We start from the raw sequence: 17151 nt of genomic DNA, 5'->3' as shown, positions 1-17151 counted from the left end.
TCCGTGAGGCATATGGGCTGTATGCTGGCAGCAGACTGGGGTCACTAGCAGTAGTCGCTGCAGCTGCAGGGTGGTCAGAGGTGCTCAGATGCTCTTGGCCACTCCTGTCAGCAGGTCTCGGCTATGTAGCAACAGGCCAGTGGCTGGGCAGGTGAACAGTGTGACAGGCAGCGATCTGGCAGCGCCAATGGAACGTGGAGGTAAGGGAAGGCTGCAGCCTTTTGGGACAGCATAGCTTTCTGATCCCTAAAGACCTCAGAGAGGAGAGGACAGTGGGGTGACAGTGAAGGCCCCAGGCCAGGAAACTGAGAGTAAGAGCTGCTGTTCCAGATGTGAGCTCACTGCTTTGTGTACAGCTAGTGTCCCTGTTAAGACAGCGGGGACACTGGTGAGCATGTGGAATTACTCGTATGGAGTCTCAGAACACACTGGTGGCTTCAGAGTGTCAAGCTCAGTGTCTTCAAGGCTCATGCTGTGACAGCAGTGGGCCCCAGACTCTGCACTGTGGAGGATTTAGGGGAGGTACCAGGCTCAGCATAGCACTAGGCAGCTGTCACACTCAGTATGTTAGTTGCTATTGTCCTTGGTCCTCGACCTTTATGGCCTTTGTATCCCCATGCCCCATAAGCCCCTGGGCTCCACTGTAGAGATGTCTCTGAACTTTGGTTAGGCCCATGTCCTGGCTGTTCTGGGCAGCCTGCCTCAGGACTCCCACATCTTCAGACTCTGAGATTCACGGTAGAAAGCCTACAGAGTTACCACAATGTGTTGGTTTGGGCTTATTTTGCCCCCCCTCACTCTTCTTTTCTCCATCCATTGTCTGTGTCGCATTTCAAATGTAGTAGCTGTCCTGTGATAAGAGACTGTGTCTTTTCTGTCTCCTGCTGTGAGAGCCAGGCCTGCCACAGGGGCTGGCGGGGCTGCACCGTGGGGCTCTTCACAATATATGGTTCTCAAAGCCCGGGCATCACTTTTCTGTGGGGTGGGACCCGAGCATGGTTAAGTGGTGACACCTGGCATTTTAATGACTGTATGTGTTTAATGTACAGTAGCCTTCAAAAGCCTCAAGTATACCACATGCATGCTTTCCCCAATCTTATTGCAAGACCGAGGAGAGAGGGGTGGGGGATGGGGGGGATGGAGAACAAGACTATTTAACATACTTAAAGAAGTCTGAGTATCAGCCAGCCGCACACCTGTAACCCCAGCTACTCAATTGCCAAGTCAGGGGGAATGTAAATTTAAGGTGAGCCTGGCAATTGAGACCGTCTCAAAAATAAAAGGTATAAATATAAAAAAGAGGGCTGGGGAGCTCAGTGGTAAAGTGCCTAGCATGTGGAAAGGCTAAGTTCTGTCTCTTGGCACTCTGGTGGGGAGGGGCACTCCGCGAGAGAATTAGGTAGCTTAGGTAGGGACTGCCTTGAAGAAGGTTGTGGTGGTGGTGGCGTGCAGATGCCATACAGATGTCCCCAGCTTGCAGAGCGACAGCCTGGGCAGTACTCATTGTTGATCTGTGGCTGGCTGATGCCAGAAGCTGGCAAAGCCACCCTCTCCAAGGGTCATTTGTGGCCTGTGGGGCCCTCCCAGATATCTGATCTCCATCTCCTTAGCAGCAGACTAGGTGTTTGGGCTGCATGCTTAGCTGTGGCGGGCCAGCTGGGGGCGCTACAAGGAGCGCTCTGATTACATCCTAGGCAGATAAAAATAGGAGCAATGCAAGGAATTTTAATCACTGCTCCGTGTCTCTGAAGCCACGAAGGCTGTTCCTTGTGAGCCTAGGCAGAAAGCCAGACCTGCCAGTGCCTCAGAGCTGCTGAGCAGCACAGTTGGGCCAGCTGGGGGAAACTGGAGGGGCCGTGGGCAAGGGTGGCATAAGCACCTCCCACAGCTCCTGAGCAGGGCAGGAGTCTTGGATTCCGGTTATAGTAAGCTGTAGCTTGGTCCTGGGCCTGTAAGAGTCAGGATTCTTACAGCAAGGGACAAGTTTAGCCTGAGTTGCTGCTCCCAGAGGTTAGTGTGTCAGTGGTTGTCACCATCCCAGGTTACAGTGCCTACAGGATAGGCAGGGGCGGTGTCCCTGGTCCCAAGGTCCATCCAGAAGACATTTATCACATTTGTCCAGCACCAACAGATGTGTCCAACCTACGGCCCACAGTAGGCACCCCAGGAAGCTATGAACGCAACTTAAATGCAAAATTGCAAACTTACTTAGAACAGACAGACACCACAGTGTTTTTGTTAACCTTGTGTCAAAATGTTCAAAGGTTGGAAACGTACATAATAGATGTGTCAGGCGCTATTCCAGGACAAAAATCACCCAGGTCCCATCATGCAGAGCCTGCTGACAGAGATGGTGGCTCATAGCTTTTTCTTCACTGGCCTTTCTCCCTTGTCCTCCATTTGGGCAGAAACTGGATTTTGAGAGCTGGAGCTGAGGCAAGATGCAGCCAGAGTCTTTCCCAGCTCCCGAGAGATCCAAGATCCATGGCTGGTGACCCGAGGCTGGCAGATTCCTGGAGTTGCTGAGGGCTCTGCCTCGTGTTCTTGTGTACTTGACGAGAGATGCTGCTTAGCTTTGGAAGCGGCCAGCTGAGATCTTGATTCTGATGCTGCTTGAGGAGCCAGGGTTCCTCTTGTCCCTGGAGAGCGGGAGTGCTCCAACTTCCTGTCAGAGGAGCCAGTGGATCTGGGAGCCTTGTCCATCTCCTCAGCCCTGAGATGTTGACTGGGTGCGTGTTGCTAATGTTGGCCTGGGTAGGCGGGTGTCAGCACATATGGCCGATGGTGTTTGTGAGTGGGTTCTGAGGCTGGAGAAGCCTGGGGGCCTGAGAAATTAGAGGTGTGGAGGGCCAGATTCATGGTGTGTGCTAGACACAGTAAGAGGTCCAGATGGTGAGTAGCCTTGTTGCCCGTCTCTTCTTGTTCCTTGGATGTGCCACAGAAAAGCAATCAGCTGCTGATGGGGGCTGGATCCCCCAGACTTCCTGGAACTAGGAGACTGTAGCCTCATCTGGCCCTGGAGGATCCAAGTTTTCTCTGCCACCTTCTCTGTGACCCGCTGGACCCTTCTCTCCATCTGTCTGAGCTCCAGGTCCCTCTTCTCAGAAGTGGATAATCATCCAAGGTCTTATTAAGTTGAGATTTTGTTACCCGGGTGACACGTGGGTGTGCAGCTGGCCCTCCGGGTCTGTGGGCTCCACACCCACCTATTCATCCCATAGAAGATACACATGGAAAAACATCCTTTGTATCAAACAAGTACAGACTCTTTTCTTGGCTGTTATTCTCTAAACAGAGCAGTGTGACAGCTGCGTACACAGCTGCGCTTGACAGAACTGCGAGTCATCTAGAGACGGCTTAACATCTCCGAAGGAGGTGCCTAGGTACCGTGCTGTTTTATCTAAGGGGCTTTCGAGTCCTAGGATTTGGGTGTCTCTGGGATCAACCCTCTTGGAGCCTGAGAGACCACTGTCTTCATCTTTGAGCATTAAAAGGACTCTGAAAAGGCCAGGGGTGTTTTTTTTGTTTGTTTGTTTGGTTGGTTGGTTGGTTGGTTTGGTTTGGCTTGGTTTTTTTGACTGAGGCTCTGTGTCTCCTTCCCCTCCCAGTGAGTGACCAGGGCATCTGTTCCATTCACTCTCTGTCCTGTTGGGTGCCTCATGGTCCCTTATGCAGCCACTGCTTCCTAGGTGCACAGTAGTGGCATCGTGTCCCCTGCACGTGCTCCCTCACTCCTCCCATGGGACGTGCTTTGTGTGGAATGTCCACCATCCCACTGTGAAGAAGCGTTCCATATCTTTTGATGGCCTCTGGTGTGTGTGTGGGGGGGGAGCTCTTAGTTCTAGATGCCGTTGGACTTGGATGGCGTTGCTGGGCACTAGCTGATTGGTTATCAGGGTGGACCACGAGAACATTTGAGAGCGTGAGGATGGGAGAAACTGACATTAGGGATGTTGACTTGTAACAGATGTCACCTGGACATTTTGACCCCACCTTTTCCTTGGCTCCTCTTTGACATTAAAAAAAAAATCCCCATTTTACAGAGGAGGAACATAAGGGCAGACAAGTTTAGTGACACTTTTATTGCCACTCAGCTGTGGAGATGGGCTGTCCCCCTCCGCCTGGATTGCCTCTGGCCCACCTCTGACAATAGAAGGTGGGGCTTCCTATTAGTGAGGCTGGTCTGTGTCTTCAGAGTTCATGGAAGAAAGAGTTTGCCATGCTTTCATTCCAGGGGCTAACTAGGTCAGGCCGCTTGGATCTGAGGGTTCCGGGGTGGCCTGGGCTGTGCCCTTGTCTTCCTGGAATGTCTCAGTCCCTTGCATTCCTGAAGTCTACACAGTACAGTGTCCCGTGGGCACCAGGAGTTTGCTTGGAAAGTGTGTGGCACCCACATCTGTTACCTCTTAGAGAACAGAAAGATTGACAGAGGCCTGCTGGGGCCTTGCGTTGGGGAGACAGAGTTCAGGGGTATGAAGTCCCAACGACAAAGAGGAAAATCCCTAGCTTGCGCCAACACTCCCCAAGGCCCCACTTTGATGTGGTTTTCCGTCCCCGAGGCCTTATAAGGCAGTGTGCCTGTGCTGCTTAGCTCAGGGGTGGGCCGGCTGCACACCAGTGACCGGAGAAGTTGCTCTTCCTGGGGCCCAGTAAGGGGTAGAGGCTGGGCTCCCAGGGGCAGCAGAGGGACAGCACTGGGACTTTAAAGGCACATGTAAGCCACATGTCCTGAAAGATGACCAAGCCAGGCCTCTGGTCCAAGTCAGAAGTTGGAGTAAGTTTGAGGCCTACAGATCCTGAAGGTCGGAAGAGAAGGGGCCTAGGTTCTCCGTTCCAGGAATTAAACAGTCCTCTGTCTAAGTGCCACACTTGAGTCTCTTAAGGAGGCCCTGTGGTAAGGGTTTGGCTCTCTGGTGAGAAAGAACTATAGTACCGGCAAGGCACAGGACTGGCGTGACTTGGCTTTCTCATCTATAAAATGGGTAAAATAACAGCATACCCCACAGTGATTGCTGTGGGAGGGCAGCGAGGGCCGGTCAGTTCCAGCAGTTCTGGCATTTGTCCGTAGCTGTTTGGTGGTGATCACAGAGGACTTGATGAGCAGTGACTGCTGACTGATCTTCCAGCACAGAGGCAGAGCACTTCCTCCCTCTCCAGAGTCACCCTGAGACAGTGCGCTGTGGGGCCCTGTCTGTGGGAGGGGGAACCAAGGCACATGCGAGGTAGAGCTTAGCTCCTAGGCTTAGCTTGTGTGGGAGCTGTGTTTGCACCACCCACGCCTGCCTGGTCCCACTTCTGTGCTCTCTGCTGCAGCCTCCATGGGGATCATTACAGCTGTGGGCCTGAGTGCACAGTTCCAGCAGCACCTGCCTTCCCGCAGGAGGACGCTACAGCTCTGTGGCTGTGTGGACTGCGCGTATGGCCAGGCTGGAGCCAGGAGCAAGCCTACACCACAGAGAGGGAGACACTGTGCTGTCCTGAGTCCCACTGGGTAGAATGGAGCACTTGCCCTGTTTCGTGATTTTTGTTTGTTTGTTTGTTTGTTTGGAGATAAGGTGTAACTCACTCTGGTCTTAAACTTTCCCTCCCATCCAATCCCTTCCCTTTTTTTGCAGCACTATGAATGGGACCCAGGGCCTTGCACACACTAGACATGCTGTACAAGCACTCGGCTGCAGAGTGGCAGCCTCTATCTTTTCTACTGCCGTCAGCATCCTTGTTTTCTGTCCTATGGCCCCTTGAAGACCGGGGCCATGTAACAAAAGTGCTCACACATGCACCTTGATGTTTGCAAATCATTCATTTCTTAATATGTGCACAGAGCAGGCTGTTGTGATGGCCAGAGGAGGTTATTTAGCACGAGTCGGTGCACTGCTTGCTGTGCAGGGAGTATCCAGGGAGTGCTAGCTGTCTTACCATAGTGTGGTTTATACAGATAAATCCACCAGAGTCCAAATGTTAGGAGAGCCAAGAAACCAGCGCATGACCCTGGGGTTGGCGCACCATGCCACATTTCCCTGGGTCTAGAAGCCATGAATACTTACAACAAGCCCCTGGAGTGGCCCAGGGGCCACTGCAGTGTGTTACAGAGTATATACCTTGTGTGAGCTCAGCCCTCTGCAGATGGGCTGGATGTGTCGTGCACAGCGATGCTGGTGCGCGTGCAGCTTCAGTAGATGGCTTCCTTGGCTGCTCTGTCGGGGTGATATGGCAGTAACACCAGTAGAAAGTGACAGGACCTCAAAAGCTTTGCCAGCATCCTTGCTGTCGTGCCGCTAGGGCTTCTGAGGTCAGCGCTGATCCCACTCTTTCCCAGAGGACCCAGCATGAGGGGGCCTTTGTCCCCTTAAAGCCTACTGCCTACTCCAGTAGTGAGCACCATCCGCCAGCCTCTGGGAGCCAAAGAGATGGCAGCAGTCTCTGTGACCATGAAAGTTGGGCTTTAATTGGCTGCTGGTGCGTCCCCTGGCATTTGATGAGGCCACCTGTGTGTGTGTCTCTCTCTTTCCTATCACTGTCTCCAGATTCTGTGTCAACTCTGGCTCTGTTAACACAAAACAGCCAGGTTACAACCCTGGGAATGGTTCCGTGGTTATGATAATTGGCAAGAAGGGGAGTGAAGAAAGTCACCCAGGTTTGAAGGAGGTGGGGCGCCGGAGCAGGAACAGCCATGTTTCAGCCACCTTGAAGGAGGAGTGCAGTGCCTAGAATGGTCTAGAGGGCTGCATGCAAACAGAGAGCTGTTCCTATCCGAAACCAAAGCGGAGACTAAAAGCTACCCTGCAGCTATAACCATTGGGCCACCCACTCTATGCAGCATCCTTTTTGGTGCCCTGTCAGGGCAGGCCTGGATGTTCTTTAAGCATCTGAAGTGCAGAGTTTGGGTGGTTTGGTTTGTATTCTGCACAAGTTCTGCCAAAGCAAAGGATTTTGTTGTCACAATGAGGCTTTGGTAGCAGCTGCTGTGTTTGGGCTTTTTAGCGCTTACCATTTGCTGGGATTTAGAAGCATCGTCAGACCAACCACTGTGGCATTAGGAGAGAGAATGTTGCACGCCCCTCCTGACCTCTTCATTTTTCAAGAGAGGAGTATTTTCCAAACTGGGTTCTTGGGATGTGAGCCCCACGCTGCAATATACAGCAATGGAGATTCACGTGTTGCTAACTGAAGTGAAGGCCCTGGGAAGTCTTACATTAAAGGTCTTATTTAACTTTATCTAAATAATCTTAGGTTACAGACTTTTTGGATGAGTACCAATAAATAGAGAAGTCATTTTGCAAGATACAGTCTAATTCTTTCTGTATCTCTAGTCTCCTGGGGCGAGTCAGGGTAGCTGAGGCTTTCATCTCTTGACATCTCAGATTTTTCCTAGCCTGTAGGACAGCAAAATTCCCTTCGCCAATATGACAGTATTTGAATGATAGCTTTGCAAGGCTGAGAGGAGGGGCCCCTGCCATGTTAGTTCCAAATGTCACCATCTCATGGAGGGGGCAGATCAGGCTAGTGACTGTGAGGACCACCGGAGCCACAGCGTGTAGGCCCAGGGCATTGGCTGAGGTGTTGGCATTTGACCTTGAGGGTAATAGAGATGTATCGGAGAAGAAAGCGCAGAGGGTCCCGCTTTTTGGGGGGGCAGAATCTAGACTGAGGACTCCCCTTGGTGCCTTGCTGAGTGTGTGGCTATGAAGCTGGCTGGGTAGGAGGGACAAGGGACGTTGATCTTACCTGTCGTTCCAGTAGGGGAGTGGACTTGGCCTCTAGGAGATGTGGGTCCTAGGTAGATCTTCAGCAGTTTTCCCCAAGGTGCTTGCACTGAGAAGCCACTTGTACTGTTATATATCTAGGTCCCGTCCTATCTGCTTGGTCCATGTCCTTGCTGCCACCTGTCCAGTCTAGCCGGGCGGGTTCTTATAGGGCCCCACTGTCTTGTAACCGGCTGCTCTGTCTTCCCCAGGAGCTCATGGGTGATACTTCTAGAGAGGCGCTTGGCGAAGAGGACGAGGACGACTTCCAGCTAGAAGGTATGTGGGTCTCAGTAGCTCTGCTTATGGCACTAGGGTGGGAAAAAGGATGACATAGGCCTCAGAATGGGTAGGCAGGGGACGTGAAACCCTTCCTAGTACACAAGGATAATCCTCTATGGTGGTGTCAGTGGTAATGAATGAGTGTCTGCTGCTGGACTCTTGCCTCACTCCTCTGGTCCCTCACGCAAGACCCCTCCTTTCTCCAGGAGAGGTGCCATGTTGTAGAGTTAGCGATAGTGGCATGGACCCAGCCTCTAGCCTGCTGCTTTGTTTCTGGAAGTGCCTGTGTCCTCATTCATAGAGCAGGAGCTAGAGCCTGTTGCTGTGCGGCTGCCCACGTGGCTCGGCTGACTTCCCACAACGGTGGCCTGCAATAACAGAGAGGGCTTCACTCTGCCTGTTACTCACGGCAGCAGGAGAAGAGCCTGGCCAATGTTGAGTGTCCCAGGAGAGCAAGGACCCTGTCTGTTCTTTGTGACCCTTGGAAGGACCCTGGACCCAGTGCCCACCTCGGGCTCTCCTGCCCCTCCTGGAGCAGTGGCCCAAGCCCACCCACACCAGGGCAGGGCTGGGGCTGGACATGGCAGGCTAGCAAGGGCTGATGCCTCTGAGCCCTGGCCATACACCTGCTGGACCTGGGCTGCGGCATCCCTCTATGTTCCTAGCCAGGGGAGAAAACTGGTTCCTGAATGTCATCTTTGTCTTTCTGTTGGCCAAGCCCATTGCCTCTTGGCTGCTCGAGAGCTGTTTAAGGGAGGAAAAGGGCCATGTGAGGCGTGAAGATGAAAAGGAGTCTCTGGCCATCCCAGGAGAGGAGGGCTTTGGCTCCTGGGTTGTTCTGTAAAGCTGCCCCTAATCCCGAGTCTTAGCCGCCTTAACTGGCCAGCTGGGAGCGAAGCAGGAGATTAAGGCTGGCTTGGTGTGCAGGGCTGCGAGCTCCTTTTGAACTTGGGAAAGAACAAAGTAAACATCAGAGGTTCCAAGCTGACTGCAGGCCTGTGTGGCAGGGTGTGGAAAACAGAGGGACCCTCCTTCTGGGGAGCCAACAGCAGCCAGGCACGGGAGGGGCAGCACCTCGCTCATTTCCAGGATCTATGTGGTCTCTGAGGCTTGTACCCTGAGTGCAAGTCAGTACTGGCTTGTGGGCAGGCCCGTGATACATGGGGGCAGTGGGGGGAGGGCGGCAGGAAATGACGCTCTGTCCATCATGGGCTCCCCGTGATTTATGTATGGGTGTCTCCTACCTATAGGGTCTCCCCACTGCCTCTCACCTGAAGCTGACCCTCCCCAACCCAGCCTCCTGGCTCGCTTCTGTCTCAGGGCTCCAAGCAGCATTCCTGCCAACCCTGGTGCCCTCTTGGCATTGCTGCAGAAACCTAGTTTCGCAGAAGTGAGGCTGACAAGGCTACTGACAAGACATGACCCCTGTCTTTGAGCCAGGTCCCCTTCAAGCCCCCCAAACAGCACCCACAGGAGCTTGGTGTCTAGGTGAAGAGAAACAGGAGTGACAGGAAGAAACCCTGGATGCAGGGCATTGGTTAGGGATGCCAAGTTGAAGACCCTGCCAGCCATCCACGGGAGATGCTGACGTGGTCAAGCCACCTGGCTGCTGGGGACTGCAGTTAAGGGAGGTAAGGGCTTCTCAAAAAATGGCTACAGGCAGTTCCATTCACCCCTCTGGGGCAGGTCCAGGGCTAGTTAGTGGGCCTGAAGTCTGGGGAGGCCTCTGGAGAAGAGCAGGCGGCCGCCCTGGCTCTTCCCCCGCTGTGTGAGCTTCCCTGTAAGCTCAGCAGCCGCACTCCAGCCCCCGGCACCTCTAAGCCATTTCCACTGAGCGAACTTGACCTGGTGTCTTCCCATCTGCACTCCATGAAAGTGCAGCATAGACGGTGGAGCGCCTGCCTCTGCTGTGCCAGAGAGGTTTAACTGCATCGCCCATGGCCAGGTTTGAAAGTTAATCTCCTTCAAGAGCTTTCACATGGCGGCAGAACGGCAGAACGGATGGGCCCTAGCAGGCTCTTTCCACTCTCTCTCTCTCTCTGTCCAGGGCCCCCGCCTACTCTCGTGCTGCATGGAGAAGACTGGACACTATCTGTAGACAGATGTCTCATTTCCCCATTTGCCTATTGCCTCTTTCCTCTCAGTCACAAGTGTCGCTAAAGCAGAAGCCAGGCTGGGATGCTGGGATTGGGCCCAGCGGTGGCATGTGTGTGGGGAGTATGGACATTAGGAGGGATGCAAGGAGTGCCTGGGGCAGGGGGCGCTCTGCTGGGCAGATCTCTGCTACTGGGAGGTGATTGTGGTTCCCTGAAAAGCAGAGGCTCATGGCGAAGCCCCTTAATCCAGGACTCTGGGCTCTTTGGGAAGCCTGAGGCTCTTGACGTTAAAAATTCCCAGCGAACGATTGCCTAAAAAGGCCTGGCTGGACCTAGGAATGCAGAGGGCATGCATAGGCATGTGTGTGTGTGTGTGTGTGTGTGTGTGTGTGCGCACGCGCACACACACACACACACACACACACACACACACACACACACACACACACACCCCTCTCCATCTTTTTCTGTCCCTGCAAGTCTGACATGGTTTTTTTGGGGAGCAACAGGAACATCTGCCTATGAAAGGGTAGGTTAGTGACAACCCTGGCTTCTTTCCCTCAGTTCCTAAACTGTCCTGTCAGGGTGGATCTCTTGGCCCAGTTCCCCTCCTATCCAGGTTTGAGCAATGACACAAAACTCCAACTCTAAGCTCTCTACCCTATGAATGTAGACTGTGCAGTGCTGTCTCAAGGAAGACATGGCTTCTGGGTCATGAGAGTCTTTGCAGAAATTCTATTCTCACTTTTCTAACGAGGGAAACTCTAGGTTTCTGAGATCTCTCTGGTGGGAGTAGGGAGAGGCCGTTAAAAATACTTAAAAAAAAAAAAAAAACAGAGTCTGGAAACGCTAGCCTGCCCAGGTAGCTGGTAAAAGGGCTCAAACTCACAATCCCTCCATAGTCTCCCAGTGCTGGCTTAACAGGAGTGTGCCACCTTACCCAGCCTTCAATTTTGCTCTTTAAGCTTCATTCCCAATGTTGTGAAATGCAAATGGTGACACTCCTACATTGTATTAGTAAGAACTTAATGAGACAACACATGTACCTGCCAACTTGACCGGCAGTGCCAGGTGGGCACATCTGTGCATCTCCGAAGCCTTCTCCCTCATGAGGCCTGTGCCAGTCATGCAAGAAACCATTTGGCCTGGAATGCACACACAGTCTTTCTCCTCACGGCTGCAGATTTGCCCTGCTAATTATTTTTGGCATAGGCTAATATTAAGGTCCATCTGCATTCCCCCTGACAGCTGCTCGCTGGAGGCTTGGAGGCCCAGAAACATCCTGGCACGCCACCCTCAGACCAGAATATTCGTCACAGATATCTTTGTGTGGACAATTGCCGGGGATCACAAGCATGTTAGGGCACGTGCCCAAACTTCAGCATGGAAGCCCTACCTTGTCCTCCGTCTTCTATTGTGTCTGCTTGAAGATTTGCTGGCTAACCCAGCACTCTTGATGGCCACTTCTGCTCTTTGGTTGGGTGTTTACTGCCTTGGTCATAACCTGGTTTCCAAACTTGTCTCTTTTATCCAAGCTTGCTGTTAATTAGGCTCTTGGGGATTGTGTTAAAATAAGCTAGCAATTGGTGCTGTCATCTGAGTTTGGATTTGTGTCTATATTTCAGCCATCTCCTTCCACATCAGGCGTCCATGTTGTTCCAGCTAGGACTGACAGCGTCTGTCTGTCCTAGCTTGCCTATGTATGTGTTGTAGGTAGGACATGGCACAGCTGGGTTCATGCCTATGAAAACCCTACTGTGTATGAGTGCATAGATGTGCCAGCCCCCATGGGCAATACAGGGGCAGCAGCTAGCAGGGACCAGCCTCCCAGAAGTTAGAGTTCTGTCTGTGCAGAGACGGAGCCCGCTGTGAGGTCATCACAGGGCCCCATGTGGGACTATACAGAATGAATTGCCAGATTGAATGGAAGTAGACCACATCCTGCCAGCTCAGACGCATTTGTACCAATTAAGAGACACCACTCAGTGCTCCTCCTCCTACACCTGCCCGTCATTTGCTTGGGAAGTGTCAGGAGTAGTACACCACACACGTCTCTGGCATCCTGGGAATGATACTTCAGGAGTTGAACAGTGCGTAGCCTGTTTCTCAAAGCCTGTTTCCCAGCAACTCCCGATGACCCCAAGTGACCCTTGCCACAGGACAAGAGCCCTAGGTGAGCATGCCCCTGTGCAGCGTAGGAAGGAATGTCCACACAAGGAGGACCTGCTTGGTTTCCTAGCCCTCTCCTCCTCCTGCTGTTTGGGTGGCGCCAGCTGTCAGAGCTCAGGCTGGGTGGGCTGTGCCAGGCTGCTCTCGCCGGGGGGTGGGGGGGGGTGGGGGGGAGGTCACTGCCGTTTGCCAGGGTAAACAGTCCCCAGAAAGTGATGGGGAAACTCCCCCAGCATGTGATTCCCAGGGGTGCCTCCTATTGGCCCTGGGGAGAGTTTGGGAGTCCAGGCTCTAATCACAGCTGCCACCTTTCCCTGGTTCCCAAGTCTCTTCCCTTTTCTCTTCCTCCTCCTCCTCCTCCTCCTCCTTCCCTTTTTTAAACTGGGGGAGGGGAGGGAGAAAGAGGCTGTCTTTGATGTTGGTGGAGGAAAGAAGTCTGTTCTGTTCAGGCTTTTGGCTAACACAACAAACAGTGTTTAAAATTTAACTTTGCTTAATTAATTAGTAATTCTGTTTAATGCTGTCTGATCTCCCTCCAAAAGGTATTTTGAAGCTTGAGAAGGGAACTTCAAAGGGAGCCGGGTGAAGATGGTCAAGTAATGCATTTAATCTGGCAGTTGCTGGGGGTGGAGTGCAGCCAGGCTGGAGCTGATGCGTAGAAAGTACCATCATCTAAATCAGCCAGCCAGCTCCGGTGGCCTCTGGTGCAGCCTCCAAAGAGAGGGCACCCCGCCACACAGCCCCCACATTCTTCTGGGCTAAGGAGCAATTTTAAGAAAGTAGAAATGACGTTTTTCCCTCATCCGTGGCCACTCTGAACGGTTGAGCAAGTTGGGGACTTCACAAGGGTTTCCAGTTAGGCAAACTTAAGTCTCGGGTAACTTCCAGGCTGTGCCCTATTTACCCAGCGTATGCCCAGGAAGGAGCCTTCACCTAAAACAGCAATACCCAAAGGGTCACACAGGGCCAGACAGCTCCTATCCTAAGCTTGTGTGGACCAGGGGCGCCCTTGCGATGGCTTGGCTCAGCTCTCCTGTGTGCAGCCGAAGCAGCCAGAGACTAGCTAGCGCGTGTGACATATCTCATTAAGCCCTGCTTAGAAAGCCAGGCTGCAGGCCCAGTGGCTCACAAGGTGGAGTTGGCACCTGCTCTTTATCACCCAAACAAGCTTCCTGGGCAGTGGGACATGGTACTGCCCTCCTTCCACATCTCCCTTTCCTGTGCTTTGCTTTCTGCTGTCACATTGGCACTGTGCCCTGCTGTGGCTCTCCCCAGCAGTCGGAGTATGCTCAGGGCACCTCTGAAAGATGTCTCAGACTGGCAGCTGGTTAGGCAGGAACAAGAAGCAGATAGAGGACTTGGGTACTAGAGTCCTTCTTGGCAGCCTTGTATCTATCTGATCTCTGGGAATGTGACTTGGGTGGCCTGCAGTAAGCGGTGTTTGCTGCCTGGCTGATGCCAGTGGCCGTAGCCTGGCGGAGGTGCTCTGCTTGGCTGCCTGGGTACAGTGCTGCCTGCCTCGGTTTGGATTCAAAGGGTCATCTGAGAATCCCATGTCGGTTGCCAGACCCCTAGCCACAGCCTCTGTCTGACCCTGGCTGGGCCTGCATGGCTTTCTGTAGGCTCTCACCATCTCTTCAAGCACTTGGTCAAGGCACAAAGAAAGTGGAAGGTCTTCTTTGGTGGGGTACAAGGTGTTAAGGAGTCTTACCCTGGCAGCACGAGGCCCAGGCCTGCTGTTCATTTCTGCCCCGCCCAGCCTGGGATGGTCTGCATATTCACGGATATGGCTGCATGGGGGTATCCTGGAGGCTTGGTGGGCTGGGACAGCATGACAGATCTGCTGGGGAAGAGAGGGCAGTCTAAGCCACTCTGTTCTCTAAGAGAGGACACATGAGGATGGGGGGGGGTGCTTTCTACCTCAGGTGAGGAGGAAAGAAGGGGTTGGGGGGGGGGAGGACCTGAAGGAAGACATGCTCTCTAGCATGGCAGCAAGTGTGCTCCGGAGGAGAGAACGGAACAGCGCTTCCTTGTCTTTGGGCTTATCAAGTGGAACATGAAAGGCAACACTGAACCTGGAGGTGCTCGTCTGATAACTTCCCTTTGAACTTGAAGTCGGGTTTCAATAAGCCCCGGCCAGCTCGCATCAGCAGGACCTCTGCAGAGCCAGGCAGTGGCTTTGATGATGGAGCTAGGCTTTGTTTTGCTTTCTGCTTCCTCTTCTCTCTCCGGGAGGGGGAGGGGAGGAGTCTGCAGCCTGTGATATCTCTATAGTTCCTACAGAGGGGCAGACTGGGGCAAGGGAGATTGTTCAGACCAGGCTAGGGCAGCGGGGGCTGGGGGGGCGGGCTACCAGCTGGGACTAGGGCACAGTCAGCGCTTATTGGGCACTTACTGAGTACCCACCGTTGTGTCTGCCCAATAGAGTCCTCACAGCCCTCTCCTGGAGGTTGCTTGAGGACCAGCATCCCTGTGATGGCAGACACCACCCCTCTTCCACTGTACAGACTTTCTTAAAGCTGCTTGGGTTGGGAAAGTAGGAGCCCCAAGTGCCACTCTGTCCCATGGTGCTGCTGTGCAGCCCAGCAGTGTCTGTCAGGCACACTTGGTGTCAACTAAAGCCAAGACCTCCTTCAAGGAGTAGCAGGAAGGCCACCTGTCCCTGAAGCCTGAATGGCATCGCCATACCTTATACCCTGTCTGGACTCATAGTGGCATCTGTGGCTCAATGGGCACCAGATAGATAGCGCTTGGCTGTCTTTGAGTCCCTGGTCAGTCACCAGCCTGGCCTTCCTGGAGTAATGGTCCCGTGGAGGAGGGTGCCTGACCAATACGATCAGAGTGGAACAGTTACGGATAGAATCTATATTTGGGGCCAGTGGCCTACCTGACAGTAAGGGCGCTGGGCCCCAGGGAGCCTTCTGAGGAGGTGGCCGTTCTAGTTTTGTGTTCCTTCGGTCTTACTTTGCAGTAACAGGACCATTCTACAGGCAACACTCCTGGTACCATGGAGCTGTGGCCTCTCTGGCACTAAGGGCTGGAGGCTGTGTGGGTGCTGGCTGGCCTAAGGGAGGGAGATAGAGAAGAAAGAGGCTCTCAGGGGACAGAACCACTGCTCCTGGTCAGTCTGTAATTGCTGTGGTCTCTGGGAACCTGGAGCATTCTTACACCTTGGTTTTCCTATCTGGAAAATGGAGCTAATAACAGTAACTGCCTCCTAACAGTGAAGACAGAGTCCACGAGAAGCCAGTGCTGAGGGCTGTGGGGCCCGCTATTATGCGAGCCTGTTGCCCGTGCTGGGGTTGCTAGTTCCAGTGGACTGCTGCACACAGCTGCCCAGAAGAGAGTGCAGACCTGGAAAGTATGAACAAAAAAAAGATGATGTGTGTTCCTCTAACACTGCACCCCCACCCCCAGCTGTCACTCTTGGGTGCTCACTGCAACACTGGGATATGTGAATTGAGTGGGATGGGGACAGAGCCCCACTTTCCTGGCCTGTGCCTCATTTTACCAGGATCATGACATTCCAAGAAAGTTCCAGACTGGAACCATCTCAGCTGTCCTCACAGCCCTCCAGGCAACCCAGGTCTCTTAGGTCAGGGCCCTACTTAGTTTGTTTCTCTTCAAAATAGGACAGCCAAGTCACTGTACGAGGGCATCAGAGGACTTTGAGGGGCAAGAGGTGGGAGCAGCTTCTAGAAAAGTACGTTGACGTCCCTTTGTGTCACACAGAAAGGGTCAGAGGACTCCTCTGGGACATTCTCGTACATGGTGGGAACCTGTGACCTGGGTTCTGGGTCTAGGATGATGGGTCTCCCGGGCTGGTCCCTCTTGGACACAGGAAAAATGGCGCCAGTGGGCCACACACACACTTCATATTTCCCCTGCCTCCTGTAAGGCAGACACACAGAAGACCATGTCCTTTGGCAGAGGGGAGGACCCCAGGTGAGCAGAGGCCGAGAGCAAGGGTCAGGGTTGAGTGCATTCCCTGAGAAGGCCATTGTGTGGTGCACAGTTGTCCTTCGGCACATGCGCATATACCCTTCCTCACACCATTGATTCAGTTCTCATCCCTTCGCTCTACCCACTAAGTACATCTGCATCTTTGAGGATGCCACAGTGTCAGAATAGGAGGCAGCGAATATGGGAGGCTATGATCCCTGGGCCTACAATTTGTCTGGTCCCTCAAACACCTCTCCATGCCCCGCCCTGGTAAGTGGCTGGTTGTCTCTACGAGGTACTGAATCTGCAGGTTGCTTCTCCAGCCTGTAAAGCTGGGGCAGAGTAGAAGTCGGAGAGGCCACAGGGAAACCTGAGTAACTGGTATGGCTACACCACAAAGGCTCTCTCTCTCTCCGGGGGCCAACCTGTGGCATCCCCAGGGCTGAAGGACATGGAACACAGCCAATAAGAAGGGCAGCAGGGGCCCCGCAACCCTGATCCTGGATCCCTCATCGTCCCCTGTACCTCCCCACAGTGGCCCTACCCCCTGAGAAGACCGACAGCCTGGCCAGTGGAGATGAGAAGAGGATGGCGAGAGTGAGTGAACCCAGCCCCGCCTCCAAGAAGCAGCTCAAGTTTGAAGTAAGTTTCCGTTTGAGGGCTGTGACTTTACGGTGGTGCTCTAGAAGGGGGAAACTGAGGCCCATCTAAATGGCAGGAGGACCTCTTACCTCCTATGTGGCTAGAGATCCTCCCTGCTGCCTTTGGGCCAAGACACCTCAGCCGTGGCCTTGCCACATGGGCGGTGGCCAGTACATACTAGCAGGACCAGAGGTGTGAATGCTCACAGGGAGATGGCACTCGGATCTGTGGTCCTGTTGCCTTCTTATGGGATCCTCAGGGTCCTCAGCCTTTCCTTT

General features: G+C 53.4%; 1 protein-coding gene across 2 annotated transcripts in view; it reads left to right on the top strand.

Annotated features, from left to right (window-relative positions):
- The window catches only part of NKD1 (NKD inhibitor of WNT signaling pathway 1), a 70018-nt gene that overhangs the window by 45163 nt on the left and 7704 nt on the right, over window positions 1-17151 (top strand). For both annotated transcript variants that reach the window (XM_084757134.1, XM_084757135.1), the window contains 2 exons: window positions 7955-8021; window positions 16767-16873. In XM_084757134.1, coding sequence (XP_084613260.1) covers window positions 7955-8021; window positions 16767-16873 — 174 coding nt within the window. The remainder of the gene's footprint in view (window positions 1-7954; window positions 8022-16766; window positions 16874-17151) is intronic.

The sequence above is a fragment of the Acomys minous genome (assembly GCF_964271855.1).
Source record: "Acomys minous genome assembly, chromosome: 14".
Classification (NCBI taxonomy): domain Eukaryota; kingdom Metazoa; phylum Chordata; class Mammalia; order Rodentia; family Muridae; genus Acomys; species Acomys minous.
The sequence above is the reverse complement of the archived record's forward strand: the minus strand, read 5'-3'. Positions and strand labels throughout refer to the sequence as shown.